Below are 21,228 nucleotides of genomic sequence, written 5' to 3' on the forward strand. Positions count from 1 at the left end.
GGGCCGAAAGAGCCTGTTACAATGGTGTATGTCTAAATTGAATTTTAAAAATAATTTTTGGTGATTGTAAGTAAACCTTTAACAGCTTGTACCATATTCTTTACTCTTTTGTGTTAGAGAAAACTTTAACCTACTTTTTTTCAAGCAGATTAAACCTTCTTTTAAATTTAAGAAACTTGATCTGTGTGTACCCTTGTTGGACAGGTAGGAGAGTTGGAAGAGTTGTGTGTCATTTGTGGTGTGTTACATGCAAGTTATTTGCATCATTTTGTCAGATTTTTTGCAAGGTAAAATATTTGCCAAATGTGTTCTGTGAAGCTAAAATTGTCACAAATGGCATGTGATCTTTCTTTGAGTAGTGGGGCAGTCTGAAATGAAAGGATAGAGTTACAAGATAAGGGACAAGTCATCTTGAACTGAGGTGCTTCGGAACATCTCGCAGGGGATAATGTATCTCTGGAATTCTCCATCCTGGGGGACTGGGAAGTCTGGATCACTGCAGGTATTTAAAGAGGAGGGAGATAAATGTTAGAAAGAGGAGGGAATTGACACAGAAGAGGAGATGAGACCTGGGGCAGATCAACCACATTGAATGCAGGACAGACATAATGGGTCAAATGCTCCAAATTTCTTGTGTGCTTTTTGTGTATGCACTTTGCCTGACTAATCCTCTGTCTATTTTCCAATGTAGTGGTTCACTCTGAAGGATGTGGAGAGAGGAAAGGTTCACCTGAAACTGGAGTGGCTGACCCTGTACTCTGACCCAGCAAAATTGGAGCAGGTAATCCCGAAACTGATCTTTTGAGCTGTTAGATCGTTGACTTTTGTCCAATGGAGTTGATACACAACTCTGGAATATGGTCTACTCTTCATTCACATTGTTGAAGAATTGAGTTCTGAATGTTAAAGAATTGGTCTCACAAGAGTATGAGATCACTCACCACCAGATTCAGGGACGGTTTCTTTCCTACCATTATCAGACACCTGAATGAATATGTTGCTTTTGATTTAAGATTATTTTATTGTGATGTACGAAAACAGAAAATGTGACATTATACAAAAATTTCCTTCAGACTACTTTAAGGCATACAAAAAATCTCCATCAGCAGAAATTGCCCAGCGTCCCTTACAGTCAGAGAAAGAGAAGCACAAGAGAGTCTCCTCCAGAGTCACTGAGCGTCCATGAATTTGCCTCCAGTGCTCCCACAGCCTCCGCAGCTGCACAGTCTTCAGTCCAAACCATCAGCAACCGGAGCTCTAGATCCAAATCTCCAACCCAATCAGGAAACCTCCAACACCCTCGATACACTCTCGCATTCCGTTTCCAATACCTGGTACCCCTTCAGCCAGTCTCCAGCAGTCCACAGCCCGGTGTAAGTCCCTCAACCACAGTCGCCAGCAGCCTACAGCATGCACAGGTTCCTTTCCTTGGGTCACCAACAGCCCATCTCCTGTGTATTCTTCAGCCTTCAAGCCACTCACTGGTCCACTGCGGTGGTCACCATCACGTGGGTCGTCTCCTCTGCTTCTCCTTTTCAAACGGGGGTGGTCTCCCCATTTTCTGGTGGCCTGCGCTAGTCCTCAACTTCCCTGGAGTCTGCAACCCCTCGAGGCTGCTGATTGGAGGCCCCACCATCTTCGCTAGACAGTTGCTCTGTACCAACTTGTCTCTCCCTGTAACTCTGCACGTCTGTACTGACTTTGTGCTGTACTATTGGGATGTCTAGCTGGACTGCTTGCAAAATAAACTTCCACTGCACTGTGGTATGTGACAATAAACGAGTTTGAGCTTGAACTCTTAGCTCAAAGATTAAAAACGAATTTAATCTTGTTATTGCCTTGCCTTTGAGACAGCATTTGACTCAGTATTGCCTTACTTGTTTTTAACTAGTAATAAACTTTTAACATGATTCACTCATCCCATGTTTACTAACCCTACTTTATATTATTCTGCATTTCCGGCACAAAGAAATATCAATTTTGGAAATGGAAATTGTTCTAATCATTCCAGTGGATGTACAAATTTCAAACTTTGGGTGGGCCTTCATTTAACAATACCCTGACAAGGAGTACAGCACAGTACAGGCCCTTCAGCCCTTGATGTTGTGCTGACCCATATTCTCTTCTTTGGTTTGGCTTCGCGGACGAAGATTTATGGAGGGGGTAAAAAGTCCACGTCAGCTGCAGGCTCGTTTGTGGCTGACAAGTCCGATGCGGGACAGGCAGACACGATTGCAGCGGTTGCAGGGGTTGGTTGGGGTTGGGTGTTGGGTTTTTCCTCCTTTGCCTTTTGTCAGTGAGGTGGGCTCTGCGGTCTTCTTCAAAGGAGGTTGCTGCCCGCCGAACTGTGAGGCGCCAAGATGCACGGTTTGAGGCGTTATCAGCCCACTGGCGGTGGTCAATGTGGCAGGCACCAAGAGATTTCTTTAGGCAGTCCTTGTACCTTTTCTTTGGTGCACCTCTGTCACGGTGGCCAGTGGAGAGCTCGCCATATAACACAATCTTGGGAAGGCGATGGTCCTCCATTCTGGAGACGTGACCCATCCAGCGCAGCTGGATCTTCAGCAGCGTGGACTCGATGCTGTCGACCTCTGCCATCTCGAGTACTTCGACGTTAGGGATGTAAGCGCTCCAATGGATGTTGAGGATGGAGCGGAGACAACGCTGGTGGAAGCGTTCTAGGAGCCGTAGGTGGTGCCGGTAGAGGACCCATATATTCCTTAAAAAAAAGTACTAAACCCTCCCTACCCCATAACCCTCTATTTTTCTTCCATCCATGTGCCTGTCTGAGAGTCTCTTAAATGCCTCCAATGTTTCAGCTTCCACCGCCATTCCTGGCAAGGCATTCCAGGTACCCACAACTCTCTGGAAAACAACACAACTTACCCCTGATGTCTCCCCTTAAACATTCCTCCCTTTATTTTGTACACCTGTCCTCTGGTGTTTGCTATTCCTGAACTGGAAAAAAGGCACTGGCTGTCCATCTTGTCTATGCCTCTCAAAATCTTGTAGAACTCTATTAAGTCACCTCTCATCCTTCTTCGCTCCAAAGATGAAAAGTTCAAGCTCTGCTAACCTTGCCTCATGAGACTTATTTTACAATCCTGGCAACATCCTGCTCAATTTCATCCATGTACCTGTCCAAATTCTTCTTAAATGTTAAAATTGAGCCCGGATTCACCACTTCAGCTGGCAGCTCATTTCACATTCCACCACACTGTGTGTGAAGAAGTTCCCCCTCATGTTCCCCCTAAACTTTTCCCCTTTCACCCTTAACCCACATCCTTTGGTTTGTATTTCACCCAACCTAGGTGGAAAAAGCGTTCATGGATTTACTCATAATTTTGTATACATCTATCAAGTCTTAACGTGTTAAACCTTTCCCTGTAACTCAGTTCCTGAAGTCCAGGCAACATCCTAGTAAATCTTCTCTGCACTCTTTCTATCTTATTGATATCTTTCCTGTAGTTAGGTGACCAAAACTGCACACAATTCTCCAAATGTGACTTCACCAATGTCTTGTACAACTTTACCATAACATCCCAACTCCTACACTCAATAGTCAAGTTTATTGTCATCTGATTGTACAAGTACTTGAAGTGGAACCTCCAACAACACAGCTGCAGGCTGTGCATTTCAGATTCTGCTGTTTTTTTTTAAATTGCTTTGGTCTTTTTTTGCTCAGGAGACTTTACATTCCCTATATTGTATATTTACAGCCTTCATTCCTTAGTTCACTCCATCAGGGACAGCTTCTCACAATATCCTTTGTTTAGTCCCTTCATCACCACTAGTCACAGGCCTCCAGTCTGAGAAGCTATTGTCCACGGCCACTCACTGGCTTCTCCCACACAGCCAATGTTTTTGAATATTTTAATATGAGATTTCACATCCAAAGTACAGAGGACCTATGGATAGATGTTAAAATTCTCAAAGATACACTACACTTAAAATCACCAATGCCTGAAGAGGGCGCACAAAATCAGTGAACCGGTCCGGACTCGAAAGGCCAACATGGCCTGTTTCCGCTCCGTAAATGGTTATGGTTATATGGTTATATATATAAGTACAACTTGATGAAACAGTGTTATCCAGTCCTCGGTGTAAAAACATGCAGACACACAACCAGACATAGCACACATACATACAAACAATACATTTTTTTATTTATTCAGATTTATTGTCAGAGTACATGCATGACATCACATACAACCCTGAGATTCTTTTTCTGCGAGTGTGGCAGAATTACCACTATTGGTAGTGCAAAAAAAACTGTACACAATGTAATCATGCAAACAAATAACTGTAAACAGATAACGAATGTAAATCAACCAACTGTGCAATAGAGAGATTAAAGAAAATCAATGAAGTGCACAAGAATCCTTAAATGAGGCCCTGAATGAGTTTGTTGTTGAGGAGTCTGATGGTGGGGGAGAGCAGCTGTTCCTGAACCTGGTGGTGTGAGTCTTGTGGCACCGACACCTCATTTCTGATGGCAGCAGCGAGAACAGAACATGTGCTGGGTGGTGTGGAACCTTGATGATAGCTGCTGCATATGCAGCACGAGTATTATATCTGTAAAAAAAAAAAAAAAAAGAAATATTGTTTTATGAATATGAGAGTCTCGGAGGGTCAGTGTGAGCTGTTCCTTTGGTCATTCAGCATCCTCACTGCCCGTGGGAAGAAACTGTTCCTTAGCCTGGTGGTGCTGGCTCTGATCCTCCTGTATCTCTTCCCCGACGGGAGCAGCTGAGAGATACTGTGTGTGGGGTAGAAGGGGTCCTCAATGATTTGTGTGCCTTGTTCAGACAACGATCCCGGTAGATCACGTTGCTGGGGGTGGGAGGGAGACTCCAGTGATCATCTCTTCTGCTCTTATGGTCCTATGGATTGACCTCTGATTCATTTCTCTGCAGCCACCATACCACACTGTGATGCAGCCAGTCAGGATGCTCTCAATAGATCTGTGGAAGGTTGACATAATGGTGGCTGTTAGCCTTGCCTTCTCCACTCTTCTCTGGAAGTGCAGTCGCTGTGGCACCTTCCTGACCAGTGAGGAGATGTTGAGTGTCCACGATAGGTCACTAGTTAAGTGAACTCCAAGGAACTTGTGCTCTCCATTCTCTCCACTACAGAGTTGTTGAAGTGTAGTGGAGAGTAGTTGTTCCTGGTCCCTGAAGTCCACGATCATCTCCTTCATCTTGTCCACGTTGAGACTCAAGTTATTACTCTCTCACCATTTCACGAGATTTTCCACCTCTTCTCCTTAGTGCGACTGATCGTTGTTGCTGATGAGGCAACGACTGTCATGTCATCTGTAAAGTTGATGACACTGTTGGAGCTGGATCTGGTGATGCAGTCGTGGGTCAGTAACATGAACAGGAATGGGCTGAGCACACAGCCCTGAGGTGAGCCAGTGCTCAGCGTGACGGTGCTCGATATTCTGCTACTGTCCTGGACAGACTGGTCTTTCCGTTTAAAAAAAATCGAGGATCCAGTTACAAAGAGGGCTATGGACTGTGTGCAGGTCAATGGTACTAGGTAGAATATTGGTTAATAGTTCAGCACAGACTAGGAGGGCTGAAGGGCCTGTTTTTTGTGCTGTAATGTCAGCCACAAACGAGCCTGCAGCTGATGTGGACATTTACCCCTCCATAAATCTTTGTCCGCAAAGCCAAGCCAAAGAAGAAGAATGTCCTTCTGGAGTAAATTAGTTAGCAAGCCATTGTGTGGCCACAGCTATGCCTTCCTGAACCCCAGCAGAGGGCTGGGGAAGAAGTGATCCTCCATGATCATAAGGTATGAACTAAGTGAAGAATGCCGGACAAGAAAAGGCCAATTGCTCCATCTTGTTCCAAAGGTGAGATGTCACATGCTTTATATTTAAGACCATCTCCACCCATGGATTCCATTTAATCTCCTGGGATAAGGAAAAAAAAAACATAAAAAGGGTGGGGGGAGTGAAATTCCTGTCTGGCAACCTTGGGTGATTCTGAGTCGTCCAAGAGCTGTGTTAATTAATATCTAACTCTCATTGACTTGATGCCAACCCAACTCATAACTAGGGTGCAGTATGGCTGGTGAGATGTGTTGGGAGGGAAAAAATTATAATGTAAAGAGCAGATTATTATTTAAGTGGTGAAAGACAAGCATTTTGTAGTGCAGAAGGAGTTGAGAGTGCTCATGCATGAATTGCAAAAAGTTGGGTTGCAGGTACAACAGGTTATTAAGAAGGCAAATTGAATGTTGACCTTCATTGCTGGAGGAATTGAATTCAAGAGCAGGGAAGTCATGCTTCAACTGTACAAGGTGAGGCCACACCTGGAGTACTGTGTGCAGTTCTGGTCCCCACACTTGAGGAAGGATATACTGGCCTTGGCGGGCGGTCCAGAGGAGGTTCACCAGGTTGATCCCGGAGATGAGGGGGTTGATCTACGAGGAGAGCCTAAATCACCTGGGATTATACTCACTCGAATTCAGAAGAATGAGAGGAGATCTTATAGAAATATATAAAATTATGAAAGAGATATATAAGATAGAGGCAGGAAAATTGTTTTCACTGGTAGGTGAGACCAGAACTAGGGGACACAGCCTCCAGATTCAGGGAGTAGGTTGAAGACAGAGATGAGGAAAAACTTTTTCCCAGAGAGTTGTGAATCTGTGGAATTCTTTGCCCAGGGAAGCGGTTGAGGCTACTTCATTAAACATATTTAAGGTTCAATTAGATAGATTTTTACATATAAAAGGAATTAAGGGATATGGGGAAAAGGTTGATAGATGGAGTTGAGTCCATGATCACATTGAATGGTGGAGCAGGCTTAATGGGCCGGATGGATGACTCCTGCCCCTTTTACTTATGTTCTTATGTTCTCTTCAGGTACTGCTTATAAATAACTCCATTGTGACACAGAACAGTGAGGAGCCCTCTGCTGCCATTATGGTTGTCTATGTGGACCAAGCACAGGACCTCCCGGTATGTACAATGTGGTCTGAGTGGCTTTGACCACCAATAGATTCCATTTCACAGCTGAACTGGCTAATCAAACACCAGCAGTTCATTCAAAGCACAATATAGGCGTTACCTCGTAATCCTCTTGCATTGCGCTATGTGGCACTCTGTTGATTTGCCAGTGGCAAGATTCGCCAGGTGAGATGTTCCTGATTAAAAACACAGTAAATGTTGGAGGAATTCAGTAGGTCTCGCAGCGTCCATAGGAGGTAAAGATATATTACCAAAGTTTTGGGCCTGAGCTCTTCAAGTTATAAGCAAAGAACAGAAAGGTGTCATTCTGAAGGTTCACTGTAACTTCTTTCTATGCCCGTATTCATAAAGGACAGGGTCCCATGTGTTTTTCTTTTAGATGGCTTTCTCAGCTTGCTCAACCACTTCCAATGAACTTTCCACATGTACAGCCCCCTTCCCTGGCTCTCTCTCTTCCTGTTCCTCCTTTACAATCAGGCCCTCTACCTTGTATTGTCTCTTCTTGTTTTTCATGCCCATTAATGTCTCTGATTCTTTTCAGTTAACCTACACCAATAGGTAATTAACAATGGCCATTTGATCAACCAGCATATTGTTTGGGATTTGAGACAAAACCCTATGGTCATGAACAGAATGTTCAAACTCTGCCCAGGATTAAATCCAGGTCTCCGGAGCTGTGAGGCACCAGGACTAATTGCCAAAGAATAAATCAATTGTATCTGGCTTTTCTGTTTTTTGAGCAATAAACTCTATTAAGTTGTATGATTTACCAACTTTTAAAACAACCAGAACCATCTTTCTTTAATGATATTCCCACAGCATCTTTTTTTTTCTTGGTGAAGAAATGGTAAAGGAATGTAAAAGATAATTATTGTAAGCCAAACATTTTGGGCCTCTAGAAGCTCCAGGCTGCAACTGAGCAGAGAATCATCAGGGCCAGGTATACAGATGTTGAAGAGGAGTCTACCAGATGAGATCAGAGAGTCAGTTCTGTGTAGCTCTGAGGAATGTTAGTTCCCCTCCTGACCACTTTCCATTCCATCTGTATTTCTTTGTCTCGCTCTCTCTCTCTCTCTCTCTCTGCTTCTGTGCTTCCCTGTTCTGATTTCTCACCTTGCATCCACCACCTGTTGTTTCATTAAATCTTGTTTTTCATTTTGTCCACAGCTAAAGCACGGGTCAAGGGAACCCAATCCTCTGGTGCAGGCTTCACTATTGGACAAAACATTTGAGAGCAGGGTATGAATGAGTTCTTCTGGGTCTAAGATGAATACCGTGTACTTTCGAATCCTTTAGCAGAGGGGAAAATAAAATGGGGCAATGATGGAAAAATTGGAGGAGAGGCGAGTACTTTTTTTTTCCTGCCAGAGGACTGTCAAACTCACTGACTGAAAGGGAGAAACCCTTTCCTATGTTTGAGCAGCATTTGTAGAGCAGAGCTATGGTGGAGCTGGGATTTTGACAGCACAAACATAATGTCCTTTTGTGTTGTAGATTTTTGTGCTGCCATGTAAAATGCAGTAGGCAAGAACTAGTGTGGTATTGGCTGTTTGTGGGATCCTACTGTTTGGTCACTACATTTCTGACAGTAAAAAAAAAGTTTATTTTCCATGGGTTATATACATGGGTAAAATCTACTGGGAACTGCAGGTTAATGATCAGGGAAAGAATTCTGAAAGGAAACTCTGAGGGTCCAGTTATCATAAAGGAATTAAGACAGGGCTGACCTATACCACACTAGTTAATTGGTGAAGTTGTGTGAGGAAGAAACTCTAATTATTCTTCAAATAGCAGCCAGGGTATTTTGAGACAAGCTGAGAGAACAGACAGATCCTCAGTTTAACATCTAATCCAGATGACAACAACCCCAAAGATGCAGGCATCACTGTTCAACTACACTGCAATGACATCCTTGATTTCTCTGGAGTGGGATTTGAACCCATAAGAATGTTGTTCACCAAGCCAGCTGACACTGGAATGAATGACATAAAATTGTGATATAGATACCTGTTGTACATCATTTGCAATGCCAGTTACATTCACAGTTTTTCACCGACAAGTAAAGTTGACGTTGTTTTGCCACTCTGATATTCCAGTTTATTGCCTCTTCCTGCAGACTGTATATAACACGAATGGTCCAATCTGGGAGGATGCCTTCACCTTCTTTGTTCAGAATCCAAATCAACAGGAACTTGAAATACAGGTAACTTACCTGAGATGACAGAAGCATCAGTTAACACCATACTAGCCCTGAGGAAATTTCTGGCTAGTACCTTTGAGAGTCAGTTGGGCAGATAGTTTCAAGAAAAGGAAGGAAAAGGGATTGAAAATTGGACCAGGTATGTGAAGTAACTGGAACATCAAGGTGTGGGTGGGCTTGCAAGAGGAGGTAATAATTCCAAAATATTCTTAATTCCTTTTGTGCAAATTTTGGCCACAGAACACCAGTTGAGAAGCTCATTGAAAATTGGGTGAAGGTGAAGATGAAAAATGAGAGGGAAAAAAATATAAATGACAGGTTTATACTTTTAGTATTTAGTTAAACCTGTACATCTTGCTTTCTATTCTAGGTTAAAGATGATGACCGTCAGTTGAGTCTGGGATCCCTGGCCCTGCCTCTTTCACAGTTGCTGATGAGCCCAGATATGACCTTTGATCAGTGGTTCCCACTTGAACACTCTGGACGAAACAGCCAAATTTATCTCAAAATCATTATGCGGGTGAGTGAGAGGGCAACAGGTCAGAATAATTTGTACCTTTAAATAACAACTGTCTATGGATTGAAACTAAAGGAATGGTGCTGGCTCTGACAGGAGAAATCAGGCAGTTTGACGACAGAAGGAGAAGCAGGAAAACAGAACAAAGGGAAACATTTTTATATTCACTGCCTGTTATATGCTGCCCACCATTATACAGCCTGTCTGCCTCACAGTCCACTGATTGTAATGAAGTGAAAATTCAGGTAGACATTATAAAAGGTACTCTGCCATGTTTCTGCCTCAGTGTGAAAATGTTGAAGCCTGTTTGGCAATGCTCTTGTTAGCATATTTGCTCTTTCTTGTGGCCAATGCATCCCTTTCTCTACTTTAATATTCTTCCAGTTTCTTCTTTTCATTCTGATTTGTTCTTCTTTAACCTTGAGGCTATTTCTAAATCTGTTGCAGTAATAGTTTAAGTCAGGACTGGGGTTCAAATCCCACACTGTCTGTAAGGAATTTGTATGTTCTCCCTGTGTCTGTATGTGTTTTTCCCGGGGGCTCCGGTTTCCTCCCACTGTTCAAAAATGTGCCAGGGGTTGTAGGTCAATTGGGTGTAATTGTGTGGCATGGATGTGGGCAAAAAGGGCCTGTTACTGTGCTGTATGTCTAAATTAAACTGAGGAGAAGCTGAAAGGCCTTGCACATATGAAGGTAGACGCATCTCCTGATCAGATATTTCTGAGGACCCTGTGGGAAGCTAGAGAGGAAATAGCAGGTGCTCTGGTTAAGATTTTTGTGTCATCATTAAGTGAGGTGCTAGAAGACTGCAGGGTGCCTCCATTCAAGAAGGGCTGCAGGGAAAATCCCTGGGGACTACAGGCCAGTGAGCCCAATATCTATAGTTGGGAAGTTTCTGGAGAGTATTCTGTGGGAGAAGAGAAAGATGCACTTGGATGGACAAGGGCTGGTTCGGGAAAGTTGGTTTTGTAACTGGGAGGTCACATCTTACAAATCTGATTGAATTTTTTGAAAATGTGACCAAGAAGGTTGACAAAGGAGAGCTGTAGACGTTGTGTAGTATATGAGGATTTCAGCAAGGCATTTGATAAGATTCTACACTGTAAATATCATATGGGATCCAAGGTGAGATCATAGAATGGTGAGAAATTGCTTCAGAATAAAGCAAAGGGGATTGAGAGTGACTAGTGGTGTGCCTCTGGGTTTGGTTCTGGGCCCATTACTGTTTGTCATCAGTATCAATGATGATTCAGATGAATACGTACATGGTGTGATTGGCAAGATTGCGGATGACACTAAAGTGTCTGGTATTGTAGATAGTGCAGACGGTTGCCAAAGATTACAGCAGGATCTTGATTGGATGGGCAGGTGAGCAGAAGAATGGTTGATGAAATACAGAGAAATGTCAGGTGTTGCATTTTGGGAGGTCTAACATGGATCTGGGGAGTGTTGTAGAGCAGAAGGATCCAGGAGTACATGTGCATAGTACCATCGCAACCAGATAGGGTGGTCAAAAAGGCTTTGGTCAGATTTGCATTCATTTGTCAGAGTAATGAGTGTAGAAGTTGGGAGGTCATGTTGCCCCCTGGAGTATTGTGCTGCGTTTTGGTCACCGTGCTGCAGGAAAGATGGAGAGGGTGCAGAGAAGGTTTATGAGGATGTTGTCAGGAGTTGGAGGCTTGAGCTTTTGGGCGAGGTTGATCAGGCTGGGGCTTTGTTGCTTAGAATGCAGGAAGATGAGAGGTATCTCATATAGGTGTACATGAGTGGAATAGATCGGATGAATGCAGTCTTTTGCCCAGAGGTAATGGTTAGGGGAATCGGTAACCAGAGGACATAGGTGAGGTGGAGGGGGGGGGGGGGGGGGAGAGATTTAACATAAAGGGTGGTGGGTGTATGGAATGGGCTGCTGGAGGAGGTGGTTAAGACAAGTGCTATTGCATCATTTAAGAAAAACTTGAATGGATACATGGAAAGGATGGGTTCAAAGGGATATGGGCCGAACACAGGCAGATAGGACTAGTGTGGGTGGGACATTTAGGTTGGCATGGGAAAATTGGGCCGAAGGGCCTGTTTCCACGTGGTATGACTTTATGACCTATTCTGTTTCACAGTTGTGTCTTTTGCAGTTGAATTTCCATTGACCGCATTCTATTTAACTTCTGCTTAAAACTTCCACAGTAAACTACTAATCTTTTAATTGGTGTTAAATTATTCACAAAGACATTCTATGAAAACAGGTTAAGAAGTCAGCATCTAGAAAAAGAATACACCCTCCTGTGTATCACCTCCCCTCTCTCATACTTTCTCTTGTGCTATTTATGTCTGCAACATTGGCCCCTTCTCAATGGTGGGGAGTGTAGACGTGAAAAATGAAATAAAGAGGAAACATAATTCTCCATCGTGATTTAATTGAACCAAGATACCACCTTGATTTGAAATGGGAGTCAATATAATGTTGTACATAAATTGTTTTGTTTTATTAAAATAAAACAAGTCAGATACCACTCAACTTCCCTGTTTTTTTTAAACCAGAATTGTATGTTTGTTTGTCAGGTCCTGATTCCTGATGCCATCGATCTGGAGAAAATTCCTCGAGCTCGAAAATTCACAATGGAAAAAGTACAGGGATCATCTAAGTCAGACAAGATAAATGTGACCACGACGAAGTTGGTGGAAGCTTCGGGAGTGGGGAGCCTGATGCATGCACCCTTACCAACTGAAAGCAGTGCCCCAAGAAGTGTGGGGACTGAGGTACTGAGTCACTTTATATTTTCAACATGAGTAGGTTGGTAGAGATCAGACTGAAGTTGAAGACGATGCCAAGTGATTTATCAGCTTGACTGACAGTGTTTGGATTTTGATTTGTAGCCCAATTGTTATGGTGAAAGAGTACTGGACTCTGAATACCAAAGCTTTATTAAGTTCAGTGGATCATTGACCCAAAGTCCAACTTGAAAGATTTGAATTGGGCACGTTCAGTTCTACCCACATCCAGGAGCTCATCCAGCAGCTTAGTCTTGCAGTTGATGTGAGTAATTTTGCGAAAGGTAGCAGTGTGTTGCCTATTAATCCACCTGCTATGTCAAAAACTGAAAAGGAATTGACTCAATCTTGGAGTGGTTTAGTTGGAGTGGAGCCTGTTTAGTGGAGGATTGATTAATTGTGGGAAGTGATAGATTGCAGGGATGAATTGATTGATTTCAGGCCTTCATTATTGATTGATTGATGAGGATTGACTGATTGCAGAGTTTAGTTGAGTGTGGCAGTCGAATGCAGTTGCTTGAATTGCAGATAATCCTGGTGTTACAAGTGCAGAGAACCCCAAAACCCAGCAGCAATAGAAATTCACCAAGACAAATGGTTACTTGAACAAAAGTTGCTTTTTATTATCTTTAAACATGAAAACAGGATCAAACTTTAACTTATTGCTATTAACTTGACCTAACTTCACCCCCTTCTCATTCTAAGCGCACGTGTATGTAATGTGTATATAAGTGCAAAAAAAAGTTCTTTGATTCACAGTCTCACTTCTCACTCCTCCAAGTTCATTGGTATCAGGCAATTCTTCTACTGTGCTTGAAAGGTAAATTGTTACCACTCAGGAAGGTTCTTGTTGGTTCTCAGAGAGAGATTTGTTGCTCGATGAACACCCACAACTGATTCCTTTTAATCAACCATGTCAGTGTCTTGCCGAAGAAACTTGACCCTCAGGGTTCTCTAGATGATAACCTCTTTCTTTCAGGTCACCACAGAGTTCCTTTTTGTTTCCCTTATTTCAAGTGAAACATGATGCAGCCAGTCCTCTCTTCTTGTATGGACCACAAGGACTTTGACCAGGCTGAATTAAGAAGTCACAACCTGGCTTCAAAATGGTTTTTTTTTCCACAAGCTTGCCAGCTTGTCCTGTTCCAGTCCCAGCTGCTGCTGCTGAACTGTAGAACTCAATTATTTCTCTCTCTCTTACTCAGAGAAAACCACATGACCCCTTAGAACAGCCAACTCCACTTAGAGAGACTGTGGCTCCGGACCTAATCTTCTGAGTCCATTCATCTGTTGCTTTCCAAAACAATAATCCATTTACTCCACAGCATGTCCAATTAACACCTACTTGTGAAGTCCTTATAAGCATTTTTCAAAGTTTTTGTAAAGGCACCCAGAGCCTGGACTGTCTGACTTGAACAGAGCTCTGGCATTTTAAATGAGATCTGTTTTGAAGTATTTGTATGTGATCTAAACTAAAAAAACCTGCCACAATTTATCTCCTATAAAACATATCTACATACAATGTAAAATACAACATAATCTGTCACACTGGGAGAACAGATCATCTTTTGATGGAATGGTGGAGTTGTCTCGATGGCCTGAATTATGCTGTAGAAAATCCTCATAAAATTTGCATAAAACCATAGGTAATATAGTTTACTTCAGATTATGCTATACAGTTTGTAAAAGCTGCAGCTTTGTAGTTGTATGGAAAATGAAACTAAAAATCTGAAGAAAATTACTACTCTGGAGATTTACTCCAAACAAATTATTTCAATGACATCCAGTGAAATCCTCCAATCTACTTTGAAGTTTTTAATGTGAAACTTGTGGGAAAGAGACATTTGTTTAAAAAGTTGCCAGAGAAGAATCCTAAGTTCTTAACTGTACAAAACATATCAGTCAAGCACAATTTTACCCAGAGTTGTAGGTGCCTGGATTGCCTTGCCAGGGGTGGTGGTGGAGGCTGAAACATTAAGGGCCTTTAAGAGATTTAGACAAGTACATGGATGAAAGAAAAATAAAGGGTTACAAGGTAGGAAGGGTTTTTGTTTGGTAGGAATATATGGGTCGGCACAAAGGGCCTGTACTAGGCTGTAACGTTCTATGGAATATAATTTTGTGGTCCTTATTTTTTTAAATAGTCAAGAACTAAGGACTTGTGGAGGAGCAAAGAAATTTGGGGATCCAAGTTCACTAAAGCAAGTCATCAGAAATGTCCAAGGGTCTGAACCTTCTTCCTTTGAAGTTGTGGTCATTGATGTCTGTTTTTTAGGGGGTGATACGGATTCATTTGATGGAAGCTGAGAACCTGATTGCAAAGGACAACTTCATGAGAGGAATGGTGAAAGGGAAGTCTGATCCCTATGTCAAAGTGAGAGCAGGAGCCCAAAGCTTCCGAAGTAGAACTATTAAAGAAAACCTGAATCCTAAGTGGCATGAGATGTATGAGGTCAGTATGTTCAGCCCATGCAGTTTGAAAGCAAAGCAAATTAATATAAAAGCCATTTATACTGCAGGACTAAATGGATATGTAATGGTGGACCAGGGTAACAAATGGGCTGGATGAATTTTCATTTTAAAATGTGCCTTATTTTTACTCTCTTTCCATTGCTGAGAGGCCAATTCCTGGTTCTGGGACCGGCACTGCCCTTCTTTTTCACTCAACATTCTTGGACGTCCATTATAGTACAGTAAAACCCCTGCCAGCCGGAATTCAAGCAACCAGCGGCCTCAAGCAACTGGAAAAAAAAATCAAGGAAAATTTAAAAAATTAAAATAAATAAGAATAAAATATGTAAATATACGCAAGTTTAAAATGCTAAAAGTAAATGTTCTCTGAAGTCACACATAAACCTTGGGTGAAGAAGGGAGCCAATATCCAGCCAGTGGAGGGAGAGCCTTGTTCAGGCTTTGCTTGTAGCAGCTGTTTGAATAAAGTTGTGTGAAACAGCAATGGGGGTCGACCAGGTTGAAGAGCTGGTTGATGCTGCTCGCTGTTGGGGTGACTCTCTTAAAGTGTCTCCTTATCCCTACTGAGTAAGAGTCGCCCCGGTCAGAGGCTTCATCTGTAAACCTGGGGGAGGGGGTGTTAATTATCTGTTATTCGTCTTTCGGGCGGCTCCGTGGTGGGGGAGGAACCTGCAGATGCAGTGACAGTGAAATGTTTTCAAAGAATGTGACTGAAAATAAAGTAAAATGTTTTAAGCTTTATATATTCTCGCAAGTACAGAATAGTATTTTTGTCTTTTAAACTGTTTACTCTTAATGCAGGTGTATTAGTTAGGCATTGTAAGAGTAAATCTAAAGCAGCCAGAAAATACACATCCGGCATCTAACAATCCCCATAGGTGCTGGATACCAGGGGTTTTACTACACAATCCTTTATCCAGACAACTAAAATCTGGAAGGCTCCAAAAACCGGCATTTTATTCCTGGTGCTGGTACAGCAGAAGGAGGGAGAGAGGGGGGGAGAGGGAGAGAGAGAGCAGCATGACTAAGTTGGGCGGGGGGGGGGGGGGAGATGGCAGCACGACTCGGGCGAGCAGGGGAGAGAGATGTCAGCATGACTCGGGCAGGCAGGGGGGGGAGAGAGACAGCAGCGCGACTCGAACGGGCGAGGGGGAGAGAGATGCCAGCGCAACTGGAAGGGGATGGATATGGCAGCGCAACTCAGGTGGGCTTAAATCTGGGGCAGCTGGCTTTTGTTCTGAAATCCGAAATTCGGAACACACTGTCCCCCTGGGGTTCCGGATAAAGGATTGTGTACCTGTAGTAGATTATTTCCTTCTTTGTGTAAACTTTTATTCCTCTGTCAATATGACTTAATCACATTCTACCGAAAGAATGTATTGACTTGTAGTAAACTCTCTCCTCTCAGGTCATAGTAAATCATGTTCCCGGACAGGAGCTGGAGTTTGAGCTCTTTGACAAGGATGTGGATAAGGATGATTTCCTCGGAAGGTATGATAATCCAACAGGAAATTCAGAATCATGCAACAAGATGGTTAACATTCCATTAGAACTTTAACTGGTTCCTCAAAGATGTTGATGAATTTGTTTATTAGTTTGAAGAGAAAATCTCTGGGGTATTGAAGTGCTAGTTGATGAAATAGACAAAGATGATGTGGTCAAACAATAATCATGGCTTTTATTAGCAGAAACTCATGGTACAATAATGAAAGACAACAGATGCATATACAGTTATATCCAAGGGAAGTGTCCTTAACAGTAGATATAATGCACAGCCAATGTTAGTACAGCAAGGCTCATCAAAGGGGAGACAGGCAGCTTGGGAGACATTCACCACATGTATGGAGCACAATCCCATTCCAGGTACACATTGTTAGCACCAAACACTGCAAAGAGATATTAGATTCAGAGTAAAACTCCTTCTGTGCTGTCTCATCAAGTACTCCCAGGGCAGGAAGAACGTGTGTTGGCTGAACGAAGACTAGACATACCTAACTCCAGCTGCAGTCAGTGTTGAAATCTGCACTGGAGAGAGAATATTGCTGGATTTCATCAACTGAGAGGCGAGGATAAGCTTTTACATGACTAAAGAAGACAAAACCTTTATAAAACCTTTGAAAGTTTGATGGCTGGATGCAGAAAACTTCTGGGAGAAGAGGATGAGGTCAACTCAGTGTCCATTTTCAAGGGACAATCTATCATGTCTTCTGCTCTTTGCAGGTGTAGCAGTTTTAAAAGAGCTGTCTCAGATCTGGGCCGCTAATTCTAACTCTGTGGCCTTTGCCAGCATTGCTGCTGGCCCTCCCTTCTGCCCTGTGATGGAAGCAGAGTAAAGTGAGAGGTTGACCCAGAGGGAAAGGACTATCCAGGTGGAAGAAACTAAAAACCCAGAGGCACATCTGAAAACTGAGAAATTGTTTGAGCTGAGCTGAACCACCAGCCCACTTGTCCTGCAGGCCTGAGGGAACTAGGCAGATGTAGAGGAGAAGATGGAGATGTCTTTGGTGATGGAACCTTCACGTTTCTTTTGGGGAGGGGGGTGGGAGGAGGAGCAAATGTTACTTTGAGATGGAGGAGGGCCCTGAGTTACAGTTCCCAGCATCCCCACCATTACATGATGTTGGGCAAGAGCTTGGCGTGGAAGGAACAAATAATTTCAGGCAAAATTATCCTGTCCAACAGAGGGAAATGAAAACACTTCTGTGGCAAGGAAGGCTGTGGACACACTGTATGAATTAGAAGCGCGAGTTGGCTACTTAGCCCATCAAGTCTGTTCCTACAATTAATAAGAATGTTGCTAATCTGATCGTAAAGTCAACTCATTCCTTAGCTTATCAGGAATCTATCTATCCTGGACTTTAATACATTATAAAAGGCTCTGCTCCCACTGTCCTTTGATGAGGAGAGATCAAAAGACTTGTCACCCTCTGGGAGAAATAAAAATGCTTCATCTCTCTCTTAAATGGAGATTCCTCATTGTTGGAACATGAAAGTCTGCAGACATTGTGATTGTAAAATGTTACAGAAACTCGGCTGGTCTTGCAGTGTTCCATAAAAGTCGAAAATCTATTGCCGACGATTTGGGCCTGAGCCCTTCCTCGAGGAATAAGCCAAAAGCAGGAAATCTCCAAATTCAGGCCGTGCCGGCTGTGGGAAGGGATCCAGACCAACAAAAGGGGTCAAGGCCAGTTTTAATGAAAGCCACAGAAGTTGATGTTAATGCCATCCAGTGGAGGGTTCCCAGTCAGAAGATGAGGTGTTGTTCTTCCAATTTGTGGGTGGTCTCAGACTGGCAGTGCATGAAACCATGGACAGACATATCAGCAAAGGAATGGGGTGGGAACTTGTTAAACAGTGACCCCTAGTTCTAGATTCTCCACGAAGAAGCCACCTCTCCACAGTCAGGTCTTGTTCTTCTATACCTCAACAGATACCAGTTGAGCCTTCCTAATCTAGTAAACCTTTCTGAATTGGCACATTATCAAATGCCTTCTGTAAATCTGAATATCATTCTATCCACCTACCTGTTAATCAATCTACTCCCCAGGACAAGACGTTGTATTCACTTGCAAAGTAAATTAACTTTGATCTATCTTCATCTCTTGCCCATACAGATTGAAGATCGGCTACAAAGATATCATGAAAAGTAAATTGATGGATGAGGTACGGACATCTGGTCAATTGCAGTGCTGTATTCGATCTCTCGGTACAAGAATAACTGTGAAAAGGAAAAATCTATATTTTTTTGTCTGGCTGATTTAAAGTGCTCAGTCTTTTTTTAAAAACTATTTATTCATTCAAAAAACAAATAGTATATGGCATATACAATAATTAACCATAAACATGAACGTTATTTTTTATATATAGGAAAAAAAAAGAAAAGAGCCCCCCCCACCTTCGGCCAACTCTCCTAAGGAGAGCCATAAAGAAAAAAAAAATTAAAGAAAAATTAAATATACATATTAAGATCTAATATGAAGTATTAGATGAAGTAAATTGAAATGTAAATATTCTGAATATAACAACCATTTATTAATTAAAAAATTATAATTATTACGTGAAACATACGTAATTTTTTCCATTATTAAACAATATTTCATCTCATTATGCCATCTATTAATATCAATCATACTTGTATCTTTCCACGTACTAGCAATACATTTTTTCGCTGCAGATAAAGCTAAATATACAAAAGCAAGCTGAAACTTATCTAATCCCAAGCCTTTCAGAGGTTGCAAACTACCCAATAAAAATACTATCGGATCTAAAAGTATTTTAATCTTATACAGGTATTCTAAAAACAATTGAATTTTCTTCCAAAAAGATTGTATATGTATACATGACCAAACAGCATGAAAAAAAGTTCCAACTGTATTACCACATCTAAAACACAAATCTGATTCATGAAAAGCATACTTTTTAAATTTTTCAGGTGTTAAGTATAATTGATGTAAAAAAATTATAGTTAATCATTGCATATCGTGCATTTATCAATCTAGTTACTCTATCATAACAGATATCTAACCAATCATCCTCGGAAAAAAATAAAACCAGTATCCACTTCCCATTTACTTTTAGATCCATCCCAACCCTTTTTATCCATACCATCCTGTAATATTTGATACATAGATGAAATATAACCCTTCTCTGGTACCTTCATAAGAAAAGTCTCAAATTTAGTCATTTCAGATAAAATCATATCTCTACCAAACATGCGTTTTACCAAAGATCGAATTTGATAATAGAGAAATAAAGAGTTCTTATCAATACCAAAACTGTCCCTCATCTGATTAAAAGATAAAAATTTACCCTCTTTAAAACAATTTCCCAAATTTTTCACACCTTTAAATCTCCAATGCAATAAACTTCAATTATGTATTGAAAAATAAATAAGTTGATTATTATACAACGGAGTCAAAGCTGATAATTTACCCCAAGAGCCTATCATTTTAGTTTTCTTTATCCATAACTTCATTAAATGTTTTGGTATAGGCACATTATATTGTTGTAACAAATTTATATTCCATCTAAACAAAAATTGATGTATTTCAAATTCAGAAATATTTGCCATCTCAATTTTGGCCCAACTAGGAGGCCGTACCAAATCCATCAATGAACTAAATTTAAGTTGGGCTGCTTCATAAAATTTTGAAAATGTGATAAACGTAATCCCACTAAGTCATATTTCCAAGTTAATTTATTCAAAGTTACTCTTGAAAATTTACCTCTCCATAAAAACTCCCTGACCATTTTATTCAAGTCTCGAAAAAAAATATTATCAAGTAAATACGGAATAGATTGAAACAAATATTGTATACGCAGAAAAATATTCATCTTAATTGTATTTATCCTCCCCAATAAATTAATAGGTAAATCTTTCCAATTAATCAAATCAGTTTTAATTTTTTTTATTAACGGAACATAATTTAATTTATATAAAGATTGATAATTAACATCCAAAATTATACCCAGATATTTAATTCGATCAGTCCATTTCAAATTAATAATATTCTTATAAACTGAATAATCTCCTTCACTTACCGGTAATATTTCACTTTTTTCCCAATTAACTTTATATCCAGAAAGACATCCATATTGTATTAAACACTCCTTCAAATGCAAAAGTGGCTGAGCTGGGTTTGTTAAATACACCAATACATCATCAGCAAATAAATTAATTTTATACTCCTCGTCTAAAACTTTCATACCTTGTATCTGTGTATTTTGTCTTATCAGCTGTGCTAAAGGTTCAATCACTAACTCAAACAAAGCTGGTGATAAAGGACAACCTTGACGAATTGATCGAGTCAATTTAAAAGGTTCCGAAATCAAACCATTCGTCAATACTCTAGCTACCGGTTTACTATATAGAGCCCTAATCTAACCAATAAAAAAAGGACCAAACTTAAATTTCTCCAAAACTTTAAACAAAAAAATTCCATTCAACTCTATCAAATGCTTTTTCTGCATCTAAAGATATCGCCATCGGGTGATCTGAAGATTGTCGAAATCTATTAATCAAACTAATCACGCGCAAAATATTATCTGAAGCATATCTATTCTTCATAAAACCTGTTTGATACATATGAATCAACTTAGGTAAAAATTTAGCCAATCTATTCGCTAATATTTTAGCTATTATTTTATAATCTACATTTAGCAACGAAATTGGTCTATATGAAGATACTTTAACAGAATTTCTATTTTTTTGGGGATTGCTGTAATTAAAGCACTAGAACAAGACTCAGGTAATTCATAATGTTCTCCAACTTGACGTAATACATCCCCGAA

General features: G+C 41.2%; 1 protein-coding gene across 1 annotated transcript in view; it reads left to right on the plus strand.

Moving 5' to 3' along the window:
- esyt1a (extended synaptotagmin-like protein 1a) overlaps positions 1-21,228 on the plus strand; it is a 122,287-nt gene that overhangs the window by 71,472 nt on the left and 29,587 nt on the right. Inside the window, exons 12-20 of the mRNA XM_069905830.1 lie at positions 692-781; positions 6,878-6,973; positions 8,150-8,221; positions 9,099-9,185; positions 9,553-9,702; positions 12,256-12,453; positions 14,741-14,917; positions 16,346-16,428; positions 18,552-18,600. Coding sequence (XP_069761931.1) covers positions 692-781; positions 6,878-6,973; positions 8,150-8,221; positions 9,099-9,185; positions 9,553-9,702; positions 12,256-12,453; positions 14,741-14,917; positions 16,346-16,428; positions 18,552-18,600 — 1,002 coding nt within the window. The remainder of the gene's footprint in view (positions 1-691; positions 782-6,877; positions 6,974-8,149; positions 8,222-9,098; positions 9,186-9,552; positions 9,703-12,255; positions 12,454-14,740; positions 14,918-16,345; positions 16,429-18,551; positions 18,601-21,228) is intronic.

This window comes from Narcine bancroftii, chromosome 12, assembly GCF_036971445.1.
Source record: "Narcine bancroftii isolate sNarBan1 chromosome 12, sNarBan1.hap1, whole genome shotgun sequence".
NCBI lineage: Eukaryota > Metazoa > Chordata > Chondrichthyes > Torpediniformes > Narcinidae > Narcine > Narcine bancroftii.